Source organism: Apostichopus japonicus, chromosome 8 (genome assembly GCF_037975245.1).
Source record: "Apostichopus japonicus isolate 1M-3 chromosome 8, ASM3797524v1, whole genome shotgun sequence".
Classification (NCBI taxonomy): Eukaryota; Metazoa; Echinodermata; class Holothuroidea; order Aspidochirotida; family Stichopodidae; genus Apostichopus; species Apostichopus japonicus.
Genome location: NC_092568.1, coordinates 23,785,724 through 23,808,689, shown reverse-complemented (window position 1 = coordinate 23,808,689; position 22,966 = coordinate 23,785,724). Strand labels below are relative to the sequence as shown.

The following is a 22,966-nucleotide window of genomic DNA, read 5'->3' as shown; positions in this document are numbered from 1 at the left end:
TGTTTATTCAAGAGTCAAGACTAATGTGTTCTTACCATGCATATTGTATGGAGTGATTTGGTAATAATATTATACTTTTCTGACCGTGTAGCTTGAATGTAGTACAAAATCACTTTCTTGTTCTACACAGCTCATAATTTATCAGTCTTTTGTTGGTCGCTTGTGAGACACATGCATGTAAATCATGTCAGAGTGACACAATTTGGATAATTTATGTATATATTTCTTTCTACATAAGACTGTAACATGTTCTTATCATGCATTTGTATGGAGTAATTTGGTAATATTATAGCACTTTTTTGACCCTGTAGTGACTCTCTTCTTCTGGTGTGGCAGTTCATGAGTGGGCCACCACCACTAAGAACATTTAAAATAGGGGCCACTCATTGACCATGGAAAATTGTCAGACATATTGAAGATACCAATTGGGGTTTAACTGGTTCGGCGTATGGTTGGTTTGCATCCTACCAGAACGAACTGTTCGCAATGTGTTAACGGGAGGCTATCTAATACTCTGGCTATGGGTTCCACAAGGATCTGTTCTTGGCACGGTACTCTTCTCACTCTACACTCGACCCCTGCAAGATATCATTCAACGCTATGACATTTGCTGTCACCATTATGTCGATGATATACAGTTGTACGTTGGTTATGGTCCAGCAAACCCATTAAGCTGTGAATCAGCAGTTGAAAAAATGCTGAAACTTGCATCAAGCATCTATCAGTCACTAGTTGTCTAACAATCGGTCTAAAACGAAATAAAACACAAAACTGAACTTTTGAACTTGTGCCATTACGCAGGCAATCACTTAGTATTGATGGACATGTCATCAAACCGTCAAAGTGCGTAAAAATACTCAGGCTTCATTTAGATGAACATCTTTCAGTGTCCTTAACAGATATCATGTGTGGTGGTTAGAATTTGCAACTTCCATCTTCGAAATATTGACAAAGTCCGCAAGTGCCTCACCATGGATGCCTGTTGAACCGCTGTCCAGAGCCTTGTGGTGTCCTGGATGGACTACTGCTACAGTTTGCTGTCCCGAGTCGCCATGTGCCAGATTTGACGAATACAGATGATACAAATCAACGCAGCTCACATCATCTCAAGAGTTGGTCATGTGCAGTGACCATGTCTCCCCTGTTCTGGCTGCCCAACACTGGATTCCATGTGATCTCAGGATAACATTTAGAATCCTGACATACGTCTACAAGTTCATCAGTTGTCACCAGGATACCTACAGGAGCTCATTCATATCTACGAACCTTGTCGCAATCTTCGGTTTTCTTCTGACACATCCGCTCTGACTACTGGACCGTCTACTAAGCGTGTTGGTGACCGAGCCGTCAATTTGCACCATTGCTTTGGAACAAGCTACCATCATAAATAAGGAGCCTCTCCTCTTTTAGTTCTTTTAAGTCATCATCGAAGACATTTTATTTCAAGAAAATCTATGTTTAATGTTTACTGTACTAGTTTCCTTTGTCAAGCGCATTGAACCTTTGGATTTTGTGCTATATAAGCACTGGTGTAGTGGTAGTAGTAGCCAAATGCCTGTTCTTTCCAGCCCAAATAGCCTTTCCCTTTTCCATTTTCAATGATTTTAATTTCAGTCGGGTAGATATTGATTGGTATTCAAATAATGATTTGTTCTATCATCAGTATTTCGCTACATTCCTTTGTCTGTATACCGGCAAAAGCTGACATAATTAAATTGTAATAATTAAATTGTCCACAAATTTTTTTCTTTCTCATTTTATGGTTTGCAATTTTTGCATGCATTCCACAATATCCTCTGCAAACATAAGAAGATGACAAAATGATTGCATGCTTTTCTGAAATCTTCATCAAAAGAGAAATGTTTGGAACGCAGGGGCAAGCGACTGCTGTGAGGATAATTACTGACTGGCTTTCACACAAACCTCATAGCTGTATAGTACAGTACTGTACATGTATGCTATTATGGACTGCAGAGTCTATACGTACTATCAACATTGTGTGCTAAAAGATTACATAGCCACTACTGCGAGATGTGTTGTCTATTAGAACTAACTCTGTGTGATTGTGATGGAGGGCTATGTGTATACTGTTCAGTAGATCTACAGTATATATACTAACAATTGGAAAACAGCTGCTGATCAGCTGGTTGGATAGCTGAACCCTGGATTGTTGTGGGTATTAAGTGAAGTACTGTAGTGGTGTGTGTGTGTGTATGTATAGATTGCTGGTATTATTTTGACCCTTTCAGCAAGAAAAGAAATGAAAACTCCCTGTGTAGCATACTACACTGCAGAAATATCCATGTAACACTTGTTATGTATACAGTAGTAGCCTGAACAGCTATTTGTGTAGAAACTTTGGATGGCACAGGTGTTGATGAAGCTGGTACAGTGATAGCCATCATGCCAGTGTATTCTATGTATTTAGTCATATGGAATTTCTTTTTACTGTAGCTGAAGTAGCTTAGGTATTTGAGAAAGGTTAGTGGGAAAACAGTGTAAACTGGATGCTAGTGTTGTGGATTTAAGTATTATGTAAACTAGATTCTTCAGCTGCGATAGCTTAATTGTAAGGGGGATTGCGAGTAGGATGTAAGAAAAAAGAAGAAAAGAAAACTAGGTAGTTATTAGCGGCAGAATTACCCTGAACATGTTATCAACTTCTCAGAAAATAATGAGCAAAGGTTTCGAATGGTTGTTTGAACTAGGCCATTATATAATATCATACATTATATAATTAAGAGATTTCAAGTGAGGAAAAAAACATTCTGCTGCACTGGCACATTTGTAAATGTAAATATATAAAAAAGGTTGACTATGTAAGCTAATTAATGATCAACATTGTTTAATGTGAGACTTTTGTTTCGGATATCAGAAATAAAAAAAATTGTATAAAATTAACTCCAAAACTGCTCCAAAACAAAGCATGTTCTTATGGTATTGGTTGTGGTCATTAACTAAACAGCAAAATCTGATACATACTTGTTTAGTTGCACTGGGTTGGCGAGATTAAATGGCAGCATTCGTTAGAACTGCAGATGTAAACTAGGTTTATCGATTCAATAAACCAAAAATGGTTCTTTAATTGATAAGTACTACTTCTACTGTACCACTGTTTGTTTTCAGTGCTGATACTAATGATCAATCTGATACATACTTGTTTAATTGCACTGGGTTGGCGAGATCAATTGGCAGAACTGCAGATGTAAACTAGGTTTATCGATTCAATAAACCAAAAATGGTTCTTTAACGGTAAGTACTACTACTACTACAACTGTACCACTGTATGTTTTCAGTGCTACGTGTTGTGCATTTTAAAGCCGATCTACGAATGTGTAGGTTACAGCATGCCCTGTTGTTAACTAATCCCTGTGTGTGCTCTCTAGTCTAATCCCATCAATTATCAGCACATGACTGACTGAGCCAGAAAATGGGAGATAAAAATCTGATTAGTCTAAGCTCCTACCGTTGGCAATGTTACATCAAATAACTTCGAAAAATGTCACCTCCTTTGGATTTCGTTCTTAGTGCAGTACATACATCCATCGTAGCTCAACAATGAGAATTATACCTTTCTTCACTGAGAGTAAAGTTACCCTGTTTCTTAGACCCAACTCTTAATTCTCACTGCTGTCTGGGAGACAGAAGGCAAAATAAAAAAAAATTAGAATGATGCTGTGGGCGGCTAGATGCTCTTATGTGGAAGTGTATTGTCGCAATGATTTACACATGGCAGGAGTACGGAGATACTTGACTTACAGTCTATATTAGCGTGACAACCATGATTCTCCTGTACGTTCCCATTTGTCTCCGCCGTGAACAATCGCCAGCACCATCTGTATCCTCGAGACATTTTACTGGAATGTTTTTTAACCGTCTTTAACTTACGGTTACGCCAGGAAATCAAATACTTCCTGACTTCATTCTCCTTCAAGAAGGAAGTGGCAGTCCATTTTGTCCGGGACACAGAGACTTATTTCTGTGTCTTGTGTATGAGAAACATTGAAGGATAGGTTAAATGAGTCAGAGAAATAAATCCGTAGTTAAGCTGAGCTGTTAGCTGTTACTCATAGACTTTGAAAATATGTCTGGATTAAAGGCTCTACATAATGCCTCAAACCTTTATAGAGCTAAATAAAAGGACACAGACATAAAGCGAACCAAATCAAGACAAGAAAGGGAGGAAAAGTATAAATAAATACGACCTGCTTAAATTGCAAAAAGAATAAAAATTGTTATTGTTCGTCTGTAAGTTTACGTCCTCTCTTACGGTCTGTCAACTATACATACATACTCTGATCTACCATGCCCACAAAATTGGTAAAATGCTTGCAATGTGCCCTCCAATCGACTATTCCAAGGTTATCACCCTCTCCTGTTAATAAATTACTTAACTAAACAATTGATTTCATCGTTGTAGATGCTGATGACCCCTACAATCTGATGACCCCTACAGTCTCACGACCCCTTCTTGCTGATGACCCCTACTTGCTGATGACCCCTACCATCTCTGATCCCTACTTGCTGATGACCCCTTCAATCTGATGACCCCTACCATCTTATTATCCCTACTTGCTGATGACCCCTACAATCTGAGGACCTGTATAATCTGATAACTCCTACTTGCTGATGATCCCTACTTGTTGATGACCCCTACAATCTGATGACCCCTACCATCTTATTACCCCTACTTGCTGATGACCCCTACAATCTGATGAACCCTACTTGTTGATGACCCCTACTTGCTGATGACCCCTACCATCTCTGATCCCAACCATCTCTGACCCCTACCATCTCTGATCCCTACTTGTTGATGACCCCTACAATCTGATGAACCCTACTTGCTGATGACCCCTACTTGCTGATGTCCCCTACCATCTCTGACCCATACCATCTCTGACCCCTACCATCTCTGACCCCTACTTGCTGATGACCCCTACAATCTGATGACCCCTACCATTTTATGACCCCTACAGTACTTGCTGATGACCCTACTTGCTGATGACCCTCTACAATGTAATGACACCTAAAAACAGATGATCCCTACTCTCTGATAATCCTTACTTACCGATGACCCCTTACAATCTGATGATCCCTACTTGCTAATGACACCTAGGATCAGATGATCCCTACTTGCTGATGACCCCCAACAATCTGATGACCCCTACCAACTTATGACCCCTACTTGCTGATGACCCCTACAATCTGATGACCTGTATAATCTGATGACCCCTACTTGCTGATGATCCCTACTTGTTGATGACCCCTACAATCAGATGAACTCTGTAATCTGATGACTCCTACAATCTGATGACCCCTACTTTCTGATGACCCTTACTTGCTGATGACCCCTACTTGCTGACGACCCCTACCATCTCTGATGACCCCTACCATCTCTGACCCCTACCATCTCTGACCCCTACTTGTTGATGACCCCTACAGTCTGATGACCCCTACCATTTTATGACCCCTACTTGCTGATGACCCTACTTGCTGATGACCCACTACAATGTAATGACACCTAAAAACAGATGATCCCTACTTTCTGATAATCCTTACTTACCGATGACCCCTTACAATCTGATGATCCCTACTTGCTAATGACACCTAGGATCAGATGATCCCTACTTGCCAATGACCTCTACATCCTGATGATGTCTTTACCCTGGTCATGACTCCCTTCCTTTTCAGAATTTACCATCGTGATGTTCACGCAATTTTGCTCCAGATCAATTTTCAATCTCTATGAATGACTTCCAATTTCTTTGTTCACTTCCAAGCTTGATTTATGGGTGGATGGTTTTATCCATTATATCTTCATCCCAGGCCATAGGTCAGAGTTTTGTCATGTATATTTTCTGTGTTTTCTTTTATGTGCTATTGTCCATGTTTTGTCATTGTCATGCTGTTTGAAAACAGCTGAGGATCAAGGAATGATGCTGTTTATTAAAGTGTTATGAGTTTTCTTCAATATCATTGCCATTCCTGTCTTTAACCAACTACTGTACTCATGTCTTGAAACCATTTCTAGCGCTGACTTCTACTCATCTTGAGTACAGAACATGGAACCGTCCAACTTTTTCTCCCATCTTTTTGTAGCTGTTTTAATCCCGTGGCAGGGTCTTTGGTAAATAATACAGTGTGCATAGATCTTTCTCTTAATTGAGTTTAAACATTCGCTACATTTGTTCCTGAAGCTAATCCCACACAATAATTTTCACTGAATCAAAGTATCTCTGTCCTTCCCAAACCTATCATACAGACTGAAATTTGCTTTAGGAGTACGTTGTCACATTGACAGGGGCCCAGTAGTGCTATACTGCAGCAGTTCAGACACGTAGATACAGTATGCATAAATTACGCACTACTATTTAGTCAGAGTGAGGATGTTCTTTCTCCTGTGCAAATTGAAACATTAAGCCATTATCATGTACGAACATCCATCACCATTCCCTATGCTCAGTCTAGGTTGAAATGCATGCACACACACATACATAAATATACATACGTAAATATATATATATATATAGATATATATATAATATAGATATATATATATATATATAGATATATATATATATATAGATATATATATATATATATATATTTATATTTATATATACACACACACACTTTAATTGCTCTTCTGATAAGTTGGCAGATTTCTTAATATGGTACAGGAGTTATTTCCTACATGTCTGTGGGTTCATACAGTACGTGTACAGTAGACCTGTACTGTATGTACTTGCATGGCTAATTGTAGGTTTCAGATTACCATGTAGCAATATTTCAGGAAGCAGCATTTGCATGATAACACTGGTGATTTATGAAGTCAATTTATCATAGAATTGTGACAATATTGTTTTAATGGTTCTGCATACAAAATGTGTCATGATACAGCTCTGCTATTGGTTAGCAGTGTTAACCAATTTACATTCATTTTTGCTATGATTGTAGCAGATAACTTACTGTATCTGCAGGCTGCAGCACTAAAGCAATGTTGAACTGAGGGTTAGTCACTCAAAGATATTCTGTTTGAATAAAAATGGCTTGTGCAATATGAAATTGATTTGACTTGTCAGCAAGGTAAGGTTGACAAGTTAAGTTATGTACCACTTATGTGTACTGGTAATTCTATACTGTAGATATACACACAGATACTATATACATACTGTAGGTAAAGGTTGAAGTTTACTTCAGTGCTAGTGGCATTTAGTCAAGTCTGTGGAAAGTACATGAACCAAGAAATAATGTAATATTATTGTATTGTGTGTGTATAATTCACTGCTCAATTTTGCCCATAGATGAATACAATCTGTTGTAATAACTGACGATGAAACCTGACTCTGAAGTAACTAGTCTGTATAAAGGAAATGAGGGAACCTTGTTGAGATTTGTGTAGGAAATTAGCCCTTTGGCCAATTGTGAAATGGCTTACACATGCTGGAAAATAATGAAGATATTTTGGATGGGTGCTTGTACACTAATAAATGTTAACAGAGTAAAAAAACCTGAAAAATAGATGTTAAATTAATGGCGGTAGGGGGAGGGGGTGGGAGGTGCAAGGAGAGAGTAGGAGAAGAAGCTGGTGAACTACGAGGGCGAGTGAAGTGTTAATGAGTTTAAACTTTATGAAATAAAGCAGAGTAGTGTCATAGAGTTCATAAGGTTGGGAGTTTGAACATGGCTGGCAAGAAGAGAGAATGATACTCAAGAACAGGTACAGAAAGGGATTGGGGTTGGTTGGGTGCATGTGTGTGGGGTGAGGGTGTGTGGGGTGAGGGTGTGTGGGGTGAGGGTGTGTGGGATGAGGGTGTGTGGGATGAGGGTATGTGGGATGAGGAAGGAAATGATAGAGATATAAGCAGTTATTTTATCTATCAATAATGAATATAACTAGTAGAATTGTAACATGCATTGTCTAATTGTCTTTGTCAAACTTGTGTAATTTTTGCTTGTGTAATTTTTGTACTGCTTTTAATCAGTATTTAAAAATTGTTTACTTTATGTATGATAACTTTTCCTCAGTTTAGTTGTTCAAATAATAGAGTGTATAATTAATATGAAAGTGAAAGACACTGGAACTGTATGTGAAGGTATTTTTAGGTTTACACTTTTTGCAGGTTCGTGTAAGCTTTGTATAGTTGCAATGGCTAGTATTATTGAATGAAATATTACTAATTTTTTTATTGTCATCTTTAATGAGGGTAGTCCTGCTCAGTGCAGAAGCACTGCTTTCCAGAGGAGCCCTTATTGGGTTTAGAGTGAACTGTTAACCTTGAACCTCTTTGACGTGCAATGACTTCCCTTCTCATTCCTCCACCGAAATTGCTTAGATCATGTTTTTGGACTCGTTTGAGGATGTTTGATTTTGCCATACTACATAGATTCACTTAATTGATTCACTAAATTGTCTTAACTAACCATTGAATACTGTTTAACCTGAAACCCCATATGTATATAGGAATCAAGCTCTCATTGTGATGCACACTGTAGAGTAAATTCTAGCAGAATTTACATTCCGCGTCGTACATTTAAATGACTGAGCTATCAAAACCATATATATGCATGGCACAGCAATGTGTTTCCATCAGGACACAGGATATTGCAAAACTGAAAGGTTGAAATTTAATAGCGAAAGGACATCGAAGCTGGGAAGGACTACATTGCAATTTGACAATCCGGTGATGTTAATCTTTTTGTTTCCATTTTTTCAGCCGCTCCGCTGACGTTTTGATGTCTGAGTCTGACTGTCGTCTGGAGCATCCGTCAGCTGCTAAGTTCAGATCTCATGTCATGTCGGGAGAATATCACAAGGTAAGTTAATTGACTTGATTTCTTTCATTCCCTGTCTCCTATATATACTGTACATGTGGGATCTGATCTATGTAGCTGATATAACAATCGGGATCATTCTCGCACTCTGTTTCCCCAATGACCCCTCTTCAATTTCACTGCCCTCCGTCCTTTAATCCTAATAATCCAAATGCTTTTGTCACAAGGCGTGAAAGATATTTCGTTCATCGTTTTAATGAACTCAAGTCAAATCATCCACTTTTTCCATCTACCTTTAGCTTACAGAATACTGAAAGTAGTTTTTAGCAGTTAACCACTATCAACCCACTTTGGGTCACCACCCCACTTTCTCATAACGTCTTCAGAAAAAGGAGTATTTTGGATAGAGTTAGCAGGTTTCTTAGAGTGGCTTTAGAGGAGTGTCACAACATGGTTTGGCTTTGAAAGGGGTGGGTATGAGGGGTAAAAAAGGAGAACTATCAAAATATTGAGTAAGATCTTAGTTTTAATTGGTCAGAGGTCATTTGGCTTCAACAGAGGTCAAACCTACAGACACAATAATTTTTAATGGCTAATTGTTTTGTCTGGCTTAGAAGTTGCTTAGAAGTGATTGTAATCATATCTTGTTTACTTTATGAGAACACTTTTCATTGTAAAACAGTGAGCAGGTTTTGCCATTAGGTAGCTGGGTAACTTTATCAGGGTAAAATTTGTTGCTATGGTTACAGATCAGCTAGTAAATGTTAATACTGTAAAAGCCAGTGTCAGCCTGCTGAAAATGGGAGAAACAAGAGAGCTCTATGCATTCATGACATTCATGAACAGATCGACGAATAACTGATTATGCAAATAAAGTGCTTTATAATAGTATAAATATCTCTCCTCTTCCATGTTGGGCATGTTCCATCTATGCTGTGTCAAGTTTTCCTCCGTGGAATATTTTGGGGGGCTTACTTACGAAATGTACAGTATCGTCAATACGGTTTATGAATCTGTACATTGAGCATGTTTTATCCGTTGATGTCAATGTTTGTAAATTCACAGATCAGTGAATACTGAATACGGTATGTTGAAGACTTTATTCTTGTTACCCTCTCAGACAAGGAGATATTCAGATATTCTATTTTGATCATTCCTTATGTTCTCTACCACATGGACTGTATATCAAATTTTGATACTTCACACTGTTGAGTGTACAACCTAATGAAGTATCTGTCAGAATCAATTGTCTCGGGAGGATTCTGTCGTCTACTTGTGCATGAACTCCTTGCTTTTCGCTAGAACTGACTTTTTATTTTGTTGCTATTTCTTCATTATCAGTGGAGGGTGTTAGTTTTTAAGTTCAGTTCACTGAAGACCCAAAGTTGTTATATGTTGGTGCCTTGTTGTTATTTGCTGTAGGTAGAGAGCCATGCAGAATGGTTATTCCAAAATGAGAGTAGGCCTACATGTAATATCAGCTCTGTGCATTACGAGGAAAGTTATACCTAGGACTACTAACACCCCCCCTCCAGAATGTCAAATTTTCTGTGGAGTGGAAATAGATGTGGGAAGAAATTTTTTTTTTTGGTGATAAGGTTAACCAACAAACATAGCATCTGAGCAGGTTGGACTGTATGCAGAGCAGAAGGAATTGCTTAATTGTTTGCATATATGTCACCTTCCCGAAAATTTTGTGAGCTTTAAACTGCTGAAAGTTTTCACTTTGTAGGTCATGACGTCCAATTTGACTATTGAGTATCTCAGTGATTGTTACCGAGACATTTCTTATGATGGATTCAAACATTGTGGCTGGTGTGCAGATTTAAGGTCCACTAAAGCAGGAGGTTCTTAAACACCAAGTTTAGTCACAAACACAGGTGTGGGGGCAAGAGGTCACTGCCTTTTACATTGTGCACATGGGAATGAGAATGAGTGACCATTTGTTGACATTTCTAGCATACTGTGCTGTTGACCTTTAAATTCCTTCTGAGAGTGTTGTATTATACAGACCCGTACTCTACAGCAATGATGTTTAGAGATATATCCAGTCCAGATAAAACATATAAGATAATAAGAGGATATAATATCTGCAGGTTTATTACGTGTCTCACTTACCTGTCTTGACTCTACTATGGCACCTTCCTATCTACACAGCCTATTGTTGTTGCTTGATAAAATACCCCTGTAATAGAAAGTGGATATATCTCTTTAACAGTCTACCAGTTTAATGCATTCCCATTTTCAGTCTTTCAGTGGTCTACCCCCTTGACACAGACAATTTATCACCATAGATGCATGACATATATAGACTTGTCAACTCAAAGTCAGAGAGATTTGACTGCCTTTGTTTACATGCAGGTTTCTGACACAACTCTCATTTTATCTTTTCCCAACATCGCAGGCTGAACAAGATCTAGAAGAGCTGAAATCTTTAATGGATTGTCCTCAGAGTTTACTGGTAGGTTTCTTTGTGGGGGAGAAATACTCTCATGAATAATCATGAAGTACATAAACTTCAACATAGATCTTATGATAAGCCTTTGTTCAGTAGATATTACTTGGTGTCTTCAGGTTACATTGATGGATACATTTTCTTTTTAACAGTTTAAAACAAAGTCTTTTGTGAAGGTATTGAGCATTGAAAGAATTCACAAATTACAGATGAAGATGATGAAATAATGGTTAGATTTGGATGTTCCATCCCAAGACAAATTAAATGATTTTATCTTTTCATTTTAATCAAAATTCAGAACATCATGCATTTGAATTTTAATAGTAAACCAAGCTTGAAGCCTTACTTATTTCCAAAAGCAGGATAATGTTATATAATAATTGAATCATACAAATTCGTAGAAACTGAAGGCACAGTGTGGTAATAATTTTTGCTAACATGTCTATCTTATCTTTTCTTGATTTTCTTACAGAAAATGAAGTTTTTACTGTTAGAACAGAAGTATCTTGAACTTGTGGAGGATAAAAAAATATTGGAGGCTTTACACTGTCTCAGGGAGGAACTCACTCCTTTAAAATTCAACACAGAGAGAGTCCATACACTTAGTGGGTAAGTCAGTGAAATATTTACTATATTTTTTTCTTACCCACTCTCCCCTCCTGCTCGCTACTAAAATGATACTTCCTCGTAACCTAATCCCCTTATTGTTGTTACTTTCGTTTCAACCCCCCTCTCTCTTTCTCCAAGAACGAATGATTTGCAAGGTTTCCCTGGGGCTCATTCTTGAATGAATGTCCATGTTTTGTCGCTTTGACCAAGAGTGATATCACTTGTAGATAATAAATGCTACTGTAGGTACCCACATCAGTCTGTTTCTAGGGAAAGGGGAGGTGGGATGGAGTTGAGGAAAACAGAAAAATTATTGGGGCAAATACTGATGATCTTTAAAGGATGTTTGTTTGCAGTACAGTTAAGATAATAATCGAATTGGCCATGCCATAAACTATTATGAAATTGTCATCAATGTCTGGATATGATGTTTAATATTTCTCAAAATTGTGATATTTAACATAATGATGCAGGAATCATTGTACTCATTCCTAGTTAAATGGTTCATGGGACTTACTTAACACCTTTCTTGCATGTGTCTGCTCAATTCAATCAGGTTCTCATCTACCTAACATGCAAATAATATTAATTTCTAGCATAGGGCTCTTTCTTACCATCTTCCTGTTCACCACCCACTTCCTCAGTCTTACAGATCTATACATGTTTTATTCATGTAGTGTAAAGGACCATATCATGTAAATCTCTGTATATATGGTACAAGTGATAAATGGTTATCCATTGAATTTATTAATATAACATATATATCAAGACTAAAATTCTGCCTAACAGTCTCCTTAAATATTTAAACTAAATATCAACAGGGTCATTATCAGTCCGGGCATTTGACATTGGAACGTGAAATGCATATATTCATTCATGTACAACTTGAAATCTGTATATCAAAAAAGTGTAGCTCAGAAAAGAGAATGAAAAACATCAGTAGTATATACAAGTCCAGGGAATAATTTATCTGTTGTTGCATCACAAACTGCTGTGCAATTTGGGCAAACTGTTGTACAAGTGCAACAGTTGTATAGTATCTTTTGTACATAAGAACCATAGCATTATATATCAGACAAAAGAGTTCAGATCATCCAAAACTGCTACACAAATTTTGAACACTCAATTATTTCCGTGAAGTCAGTTTATATACAAACCTGTGTATTGTGCATTTTCTATTGTGTATTGTTGTTTCTTTTGTCCACCTGTCCAAAAACGTAATTATGCATTTGTCAGATATATACAAACTGCAGTGTACCGATACTATCTTATAATGTAAAACGTGGTTGCTGTGTGAATAGAGTAAGAATTTTTTTCAGCCATTTATTCCCTGGGTGTAACATTGTGCAAGCTTCATACTGACAGACATTGGGTGGGAAACACCTACCCATACAATAAAAGACTGGTGACATAGTAGCCTGCCTATTCCAGTGGTTATTCACAATTTACTTCGCTCCTCGCTTACCTGTCTCCTCACAACCTTAGCACCTCATTCTACCGTGCCTATAAAGTCCTGGTAAATAAATAACACTGTGCGCCCTCTATGACCGGACCCCCCTTCCGGTCCCTCCTCCTTTTTCATTCTACCATTCCAAGTGCCTACACGCATATTTTTCTTGTGGATAGTTTCCTTGGAAAATTGTCTTGGTTTTCTTCGACGATCGCCGGAAGTTTTTTAGCTTCGGATCTTTAGAAGTTTGACAGTCCTTTCCTGACCGATAAGTATCCTTTTTATCAAAAAGGGAGGGTTTTGGGGACTGTTTTCGTAGTGCGTTTCCTCCTCGGGTTGGTTTGCGGCGGGGTTAGCAGTTCCGCGAAACTGCCTAGGTTCCCGCCCTATTCCTCCCCACGCTATAGCGTGTTGTTGTTTTCGTGTTTTCTTAGCTTGTTTACTAGCTTTCTTCCCCCCAATTAGTTTCTCTCGTCCCCCTTTTGGGGATTCATATTGCTCACATATATTCACTCTTTTTCGTATGTATTTCTCGCTCTCTCATTTTTGTTTCAGCTTGCATTTTCATGTTAGGCCACCCCGTAGCGTTACCTTGTTTACCGTTGCTAGGTTACGCTACGCTCCACCTAAGCCTAATTCCCTCCCTAGTTCTCCCCTCTTACGTTAAGCTTCTATTGTTGTTCATTTATCACTAAGAAGTAATCTTCCTTAATCCGGTTATTCAGCATGTCACGCAATCCATTGAAGTGCATCAACTGCTCTATGTTTCGTCCAGGCAGAGCCTGGGACGAACACGACCTTTGTCCAAAATGCAGATCCTGCACTCGACGAGACCCCTGCCTGGTGTGTATTAAGTTTACACCAGCTCAGTGGCAGGACATCGACCTGTGGCTTGAGGGCTTACGTAGCAAGCTCCAGGGAAGGCTGGACTCGATCCCGAGCGCAATCGGGGCGCCGGAGGTTCCAGGAATAACGGGAGATAGAGAGGAGGAGGGAGTAGTAGAGAGAGAGGTGGAGGAGAGTGGCCAGGAGAGGGCCGAAGGAGAGAAAGAGGTAGAGAGAGAGGAAAGAGAAAGAGAAAGAATTCCCCTAACGGCCCCGGCTACGTCCGGATCAGTTACGGCCAGAGGGAAGGGCAGGAGCAAAGGCAAGGCTCCTGCCAGGAAAAGACCTCCAAAGCAGAGGCACAGCTCGGCCGGGCTGGAGACTCCGTCTCAGTCCGGGCCGCAGCTAAACAGACCCACAGAGCGCGGCCCCCCGGCCGTGGGAGGCTCGGGTCCTAAAGAGAGAGCAACCGAGGGGACGCGGAGACGGAGCCGGTCCCGTTCCAGGGAGCCGGACAGGGAGCCGGAGAGGCGGGTTCCGACGGAGATCCCGGCCCGAGAAAGTAGGGAGAGAGAGTCCTCCCGCCGACCCAGAAGGGAGAGATCGGGGTCGCATACAAGATCCCCAAGACGTAGAGAGAGGAAGAGATACTCTCCAATCTCCGACGAGTCCTCGGACTCTTCCGACGATGGATACAGAAGATCCAAGAGGAGGCGCCGGTCCCCGAGACGGCGTCAGGAAGAGGAACCAGCTTGGCTTTCCAAACTCACCGGCCTGCTACGGCCCCTGCTGGAGCAAAGGACGTCCACGGTAGCCGACGTGGCACCGGGCCCTACCAGCCCCGTATCGACCATGGCCCCGCAACCGGCCCCGGACCCGGACGCTCTGGATTGCAGAGCGTCGGTGAATCTTTCCGGCTTGGAGGACGAAGGGGAGCCCATAGATCCAGATCCTCTCGACTACGATCCTATGGAGGACAGCTTTGGTCACAATTACGAACCGGAGGAAGCACCCGTGACAGGAGGAGCCCTCCCACAGGAGCTAATAACACGGGCGGCAGACATATTCAGACGACACCTGGGGTTCGAGGAACCCGAGACGCAACCGCAGAAGGCGGGCCGGGTATCAAAATTGACGGCGACCGGCGAAGCGTCATATAAGCCCAAAACTACCATACCAGTAGACGCAACCTGTTATGACAGATTCGAGGCCATTGCCAACAAGACCAAGTGGACGGCCTTCCCGGCCAGGGCAGATAGAGCGGTCAGGGTACCTGACGAGGCATGGAAGGATCTATTCAGATGCCCAACCATTCCCCAGGAGGCCAAGGAGAGATTAAAAGCCGAACAAGGGGCCTCATCCACACACGTGTTCAAGACCCCGGACCAGAGGAAGCTAGAAGAGCTTCTGGTAGAGGTGGACATGGCAGCCCGTTCGGGCATGAACTTCGCATCGGTACTAATGCTATCAGCCGAAGTCCTTATGCGACACCACCAACAGCTCCCTGAGGACAGCAGCCAAGTATCCAGGGACGAAGCGGGCCAGCTCCTCCTGCTGCTGGGCCCCCTCGTCAGACTCGCGTACGATCAATTTGCAAGGGTCGCTACCAGGTCCGTTAAGGCCCGTAGACAAAACATCGTCTCCGCCATCCACTGGCCTTCGACGGAGGCGAAGGACAGAATGCTGGAACTACCAATCCTCGGGGAAGACCTTTTTGCGGGCTGCTTCCAAAAGAAACTCCAGGAAGAGGTAGCCCGAAGGGAGACTCTGGCCAAATCAGAATTCCGACCCCCACCTACCCAGAGAACCAGACCCTTCCGCCCGAGGGAGAGCAGAGCACCTAGGGGAACGAGAGCAGCACCCGCCAAATCTATGAGCAGAGGAGCTCTCAGAGGCCGAAGCCGGGGGGCAGCCTTCCGTCCAACCCGCCCCTGGGCCCCCAGAGGAGGCAGAGGCTCCACGTCGACCAGACGGGACAGTGACCGCTCCTCCAATCGACCAGCGTTCGCCGCCCAGCCCTAGGGGTGCCCACCTCACCGCGGCCATTCCGCCGGTGGGGGGGAGACTAACAAACTTCTCCCAGCAATGGGAATTTATTGGCGGGGACAAGTGGGTGTTGGACACAGTCAAACACGGGTACAAAATAGAATTCTCCTCCAGCCCACCTTTCGGGGGCGGAGGAAGGCAGACACTCACACCCACGGACCCCGTCAAACGCTTAGCCCTAGAAGGGGAAATTCTGGCCCTGCTGGCCAAGCAGGCAATTACAAGAGTTCCGGAAGAGACGGGACCACTCTTCCGGTCCTCCTTTTTTCTGACCAAAAAACGGGACGGCACCTGGCGTCCCATTCTAAACCTAAAACCCCTGAACACAAAACACATCAGACCAAAACACTTCCGTATGGAGACCTTAAACTTAATATTACCCCTACTCAGAAAGGGCATGTGGGCGGCGACCGTAGACTTACGGGACGCCTACCTGCACATCTTGATACACAAAGAACACCGACGATTCCTAGCGTTCCGGTACGCAGAACAAGACTACCAGTTCCGGGCGCTCCCATTCGGCCTAGCCACGGCTCCCAGAACCTTCACGAGAGTCGCGGGAGCAGTAGTCGCCTACCTCAGAAAAAGAGGGGTCACCCTCTACGTATATCTAGACGACTGGTTGGTAGTAGGGAACAGTCTATCGGAAGCAACCAACAACGTCCACAAAACGCTCCAGACCCTTCAAGAACTGGGCTGGATCGTGAACCAGAAGAAATCACGGCTATCACCCTCCCAGACGATCCAGTTCCTCGGGGCCATACTGGACTTCACCACCGGGGTAGCCCGACCCTCAGAAGAAAGAGTCGCGGCAGTCAAGGCGACCACACAACAGATCTTGGCACACCGGGGGTCACCAACGGGGACATGGCTCCGGGCCCTGGGACTCATGGCCAGCCTCGTCGATATAGTGAGACTGTGCAGGCTACACATGCGACCTCTGCAACTGCACCTGCTGAGGTCCGCAGACCCTACAGACCCAGACAAAACAACGCTCATCTACAGGTCAGAGGAGGTCACACAACACTTTCGATGGTGGCTCGACCCAAACAACTGGAGTTCAGGGGTACCCTTTGCGATACAGCTACCAATGACATCGATAACGACGGACGCGTCACTGTCCGGATGGGGAGCTCACTGGAGCAATCGCACAGCATGGGGGACGTGGTCCCAAACAGAAACATCTCTCCACATCAACATCCTGGAGATGATGGCGGTCAAAAGAGCCCTGGAAGCTTTCAACGACCACGTACAGGGAACGATAACCACAATCTTCACCGACAACACGACAGTGGTGGCCTACATCAATCGGCAGGGGGGCACCCGCTCAGAGAGACTGTGCCGACTCGCGTGGGAGGTGATAACAGCGGCCGAGGACTCCGGCACGATCCTAAGGGCTTCCCACATCGCAGGCAAGCTCAACGTGATGGCGGACGCCCTATCCAGGGGGCATATAGACCCCAACGAATGGTCTCTGGAACAGGAGACTTGCGACAGAATCTTTTCGATCTTCGGCAGGCCCACGATAGACCTGTTCGCAACACACAAGAACAACAAACTCCAGACCTTCTGTTCCAGACGATTCCACCCCCTGGCCTACCACACGGACGCAATGTCCCTCTCCTGGGACCACATGGATGCGTACATCTTCCCGCCGCTATGTATGATCGGACAAGTCCTCAGGAAAATTCGGAACTCCAAGGGCAGGTTCACACTAATAGCCCCGTTCTGGCCTCGCAGACCCTGGTTCGCCGAGATCCCCCAACTCCTCATGGACGTCCCAGTGAGTCTACCGGACAAGCCCCACCTACTGTCCCAGAGACAGGGAACTCTCTCCCACCCAGACATCAAGGGGTTACAATTAGTTGCCTGGAGGCTGTCCGGTCTTCCCTACGACAGAGAGGCTTTTCAGAAGCAGCTGCCGCGATGGCAGCCGACGCTAGAAGGGGAACGACCGCAGCGACTTACGATTCCCGTCTGCGGAAGTTCGACCAATGGTGCCGACCGAGACAGATACTGCTGCCTGCTGCCTCTGTGACACAGATAGCCGAGTTCCTCCTCTCACTCTTCGGAGAAGGGAAACAAGTCTCCACTATCAGGAATTACAGGTCGGCCATCGCTGCCATCCACCAGGGCTTCCCAGATGGCTCCACACTGAGCAATAACCCGTACATTGCACAACTCATCAAAGGCATGGCGAATCGTCGCCCACAGATCAGACGGCTGGCCCCCTCCTGGGGACTCTCAGCAGTGTTACATGCCCTGGCAGGACCACCATACGAACCAATGGCTAACGCCTCCCTGGCTGCCCTCACAAAAAAGACACTCTTCCTCGTCGCAGTTGCGTCAGCAAGAAGGAGGAGTTGCCTCCACGCCCTATCCACCAAGCAGAATCACATCAGATTTGAGGGCCACGGGGTGAGGATGGTTCCAGACCCGTCATTTATTGCAAAGAACTAGACCTTGACCTTCTTGCCAGGAGACATTTTCATCCCGGAAATTAAGACCATGTCATCAGTAGCCGAGGACAAACGATGGTGTCCAGTCAGGGCACTGAAGTGGTACCTGAACAAGACAGAGAAGTTAAGACAATCAACTTCTCTCTTCATCATACCACGACCACCCTACGCAGCGGCCTCCAAAGACACTCTATCCAGGTGGCTAGTAGAGATCATACGCCCGTTCACATCGGGGACCTCCCGACCAAGGGCTCACGACGTCAGAGGGGTCGCGGCCTCTACAGCCCTATTCGCCGGCATCCCGGTAGAGGACATACTCAAAGCAGCAGCGTGGAAAACTCCAACTACGTTCGTCGCCTGCTACTTGACCGACACTTTACACGCCGAAGCGGCATTTGGTAGCGCGGTGATGCGAGGTCCGGTGGGTAACAGGTCCCACCCCTCGGGCCTCCCACCATCGGGCAGTGCCACTCGGTGCTAAGGTTGTGAGGAGACAGGTAAGCGAGGAGCGAAGTAAATATTCCAAAACTTACTGGTTTGGATATTTACGAGTGACGAGCTTACCTGTCTCCATTCCCGCCTCCCTCCCCCGAGAGGGTGGTGGGACACAGCCGGACGGAGGAGCGGTCGCTCGACTTGACTCATGACTCCGAGCTTCACACCAGATAGACAGAACCACCATCCACCAGAGAGCCATCGACTATGTCTATCGGTGAGTGTACCTATGTGTTTCCGTATGCGTTTGCGTACATAGTCTTCCACTTACGTTCTCACCTAAGTTGATCTAAGGGTAACAAGTGGCGGACCGTAAATCTTTAGGCTCCTTGTTAGTGTAAGGGGTAGTTCCGCCTGCAGGGTTCAGGAGAGTGTCCACTCTTCCCGCTGCGCCGGGGAGGGTTACACTCCCCCCTGCTAAGAAGGCGTCAGTGAATTTTTTGTTAGGGGTTCACTTTGGGAAGTTAACTCGACGGGGGTCGTTGGGGGTGGCCAGACCTTGCCACCCCCACTCCCGTGTCCGTGAGGCCACTCTTTAGGAATGGTCTCATGAGAAAGGAGGAGGGACCGGAAGGGGGGTCCGGTCATAGAGGGCGCACAGTGTTATTTATTTACCAGGACTTTATAGGCACGGTAGAATGAGGTGCTAAGGTTGTGAGGAGACAGGTAAGCTCGTCACTCGTAAATATCCAAACCAGTAAGTTTTGGATAAGATCTTTTGTACATAAGAACCATAGCATTATATATCAGACAAAAGAGTTCAGATCATCCAAAACTGCTACACAAATTTTGAACACTCAATTATTTCCGTGAAGTCAGTTTATATACAAACCTGTGTATTGTGCATTTTCTATTGTGTATTGTTGTTTCTTTTGTCCACCTGTCCAAAAACGTAATTATGCATTTGTCAGATATATACAAACTGCAGTGTACCGATACTATCTTATAATGTAAAACGTGGTTGCTGTGTGAATAGAGTAAGAATTTTTTTCAGCCATTTATTCCCTGGGTGTAACATTGTGCAAGCTTCATACTGACAGACATTGGGTGGGAAACACCTACCCATACAATAAAAGACTGGTGACATAGTAGCCTGCCTATTCCAGTGGTTATTCACATCCACCATGATGGGAGGAGTAACACATGATCCTCTCAAGTTGAATGGTGAAGTTTAATTGCCTGTAGGTTGGTGAGGTTAAGGTCACCAGTGCTGCAAAAGACCTCTTTCTTACAGCACTCAATGATCTCATCTCTCTAATGGTAATTACCCAATGCCTCCTTGAGTATTTGGCCTGTGACCTTGCTACCTGATACAGTGATACAGGAATAATAGTTTGGTTCCTTCCAAAGCAATGGATATGAAGTGCAATTGTATTGTTTGTTTGTCAGCAAGAATATTGGTGACTGGAAAAGATCAGTAATGGGAGAAAGTGGACAGTAACTTCATGCTGGTTTTGAGCAGAGATGGTCGACGTGTCCTAACGTTTGTAAAATCACACGAAGAGCACATCTTTAGAAGAAGACTTTTGCAATGTTACCAAATGTGTGGAAACTTTTGGAAACTTCCTACAGTTGGATCATCTTCATATTGGGAGGTAGGGGCCCCATTATAATCTGTAAAGATCTACTTTATACTAGGTGTATATAGAAGGAGAAATGGCCCCCATTCAAATCTGTATCTACTTTATACTAGGTTTTTATTATGGAGAAATGGACAATGACCCCCCCGCCCCCCCCAAAAAAAATTGCAGTAATATGGGTGAAAATGCTCATATAGTTTCCCATTTTCCATTTATATAAGTTGGACTAGAAATATGGGAGGGTGAAGGTAGATCAGCATCAATTGCGGCTTGTCGGTGCCAAAACCACCTAAAAAATGCTGTCTACAAAGGTGGTAATTCTTCCTCTTTCCCAAAGAATGTTCCGTTTTTGCTTTAAAGTTGTCTTGCACCACTTCATCTTGAACAGCTACTATCCTGTCTAGATTTCCATTTCTAGATCAATCACCATTGGCCATGCTACTTCCAATCTTTATCCATTTCACTTGCCCAAGTGCTCTTTATATTACTGTAAAAATATCTGGTATTCAGTAAAATGTCTGGTAATATAATTGACCTTGTTCTTATGGTAAAAAATTGCTAGTCTTCATAAAATATTGATCTTCATTTTTTTAAACCATATATGAGCTTACATGTAGGATATTGCTCCCTGTTAGAACTGTGAGATACAGGTCGGCTTTGTACAAACCCTGATGATGATGATGAACGCACATTCAGAGAGAATCAAAAGAGGGATCAATAATTTGTGTTGTCAGAGCATTTCCTTGATCCATTGTAAGTGATAAAGAAAACCTTGATTCTGTCAACTTTGCTTTCAAAAGAGATTCTGTAAATAAACAAAATGGCTGTCTGTCTGTGTCCTTATGAGTTTAAAAATAGGAATAGGTTACTGAGAGATTTTTTCAAGCAGATTGCATCCTCTATGAATGTACATCATCAAACTTTTTTGGGGGAAACTCTTTACCCAGGAATGAAAAGATGGTAGTGTCGTGTTCTGGATATGTTGCAATAATTGCTCATATTTATGAGGCGTGAAAGGAGTATGAGAAGGGGTGGACTGAGAGGTGAAGGAGTAAAAGATGCTTTGAGGGGTGGAGGAAGACTGGGTAACTAGTAGCAGTTGGGGATTTGCTTCCAGGGAAATAAAGGGAGAGGCGATGGAATAGCTGCAGAGGGAGGGAGAAACAAAATATAAGATATGAATAAAGAAACCTTTCCTCTCAATTTTCTTAGGACTAAGATTAATGCGCTAATGGGATGATTCCTATTTTGTAAAATGTAGTAACAAAATGGAGCAAAGTTACCAGTCAAACCCTGAGTGCTGTAATATATGGAACATTAAAGTTTGTTTGTCACATTATTAATATCTGGATATTTGAACCTCGTCTTTTTACTTACATGTTCATATGATGTCGGTTAAACTTTTTCAAAGTTACAACATTATCAATTATTCTGTTGTCCAATTCAAGGGGAGATAGCCTCAATGGTCCTCTATCACTGATACTCTCTAAATAGGTAGGGAGGGGGAAGGGGAGAGGAAGGGGGTGGAAGGTTGATGGGTGGTTGGAAGATTAGACAGTTGAGAACTTTCACTGTTGTTCATAAATTAATGTAGTCATTTTCGCTAATTATACAAAAGTGTCAACTTTCATAACATGGAAATGTTAAAACTACTCCCTTCAAAACCTGCTACACTTCTTGCTTCAAAATGATTCTAATTTTTTATAATTACTTGTCAGTACTAACACGGTAACACCCCCAGGAATATGTTTACATGGACATGACTGAACACATCTATGGGCACTTGCTTTCTATTTCTTCACTCATTTGAACAAGACTATTTGATTTCCTTTCACTCACTGACAATGCAGTTCACATAATGGATTCCACTGCTGTTCGTCAGACATGGATGCTCTGAGAATTATCATGGCATGATGTATGTAACGAGAAGGATACTTTATGCCTCAAAGTTAATATAGCGAGCTGCTGACATGTTCAGAATCTCTCTGTGAATATAAATGTTTACACAGGCGTCTTGACTTGGTAATTTACAATTACCACGTCTTCAATAGCAGAGAGAGAGAGAGCTCTTGAGGTCATTTCTGTTCGAGAAGATGTAGGGAGAATGAGAAATTTCCATTGTCATGTGCCCCTCAATCGGGCGATAGTGTTTTTGGATGTTTTAAGGGGGAAAAAGAAGTATATGCAGCATGTTATATTGTGAAAGATATATAGACAAGTAGACAAACTGAACAGTGTGTGCAGATGTGTTCAGGTAGCATTTCAATTGATG

The 22,966-nt window shown here is 42.8% G+C and overlaps 1 protein-coding gene across 1 annotated transcript in view; it reads left to right on the top strand.

The window, feature by feature from the left end:
* LOC139971167 (WD repeat-containing protein 26-like) overlaps window positions 1-22,966 on the top strand; it is a 47,452-nt gene that overhangs the window by 10,914 nt on the left and 13,572 nt on the right. Inside the window, exons 2-4 of the mRNA XM_071977405.1 lie at window positions 8,718-8,817; window positions 11,180-11,236; window positions 11,703-11,839. Of these exons, the coding sequence (XP_071833506.1) occupies window positions 8,718-8,817; window positions 11,180-11,236; window positions 11,703-11,839 (294 nt within the window). The remainder of the gene's footprint in view (window positions 1-8,717; window positions 8,818-11,179; window positions 11,237-11,702; window positions 11,840-22,966) is intronic.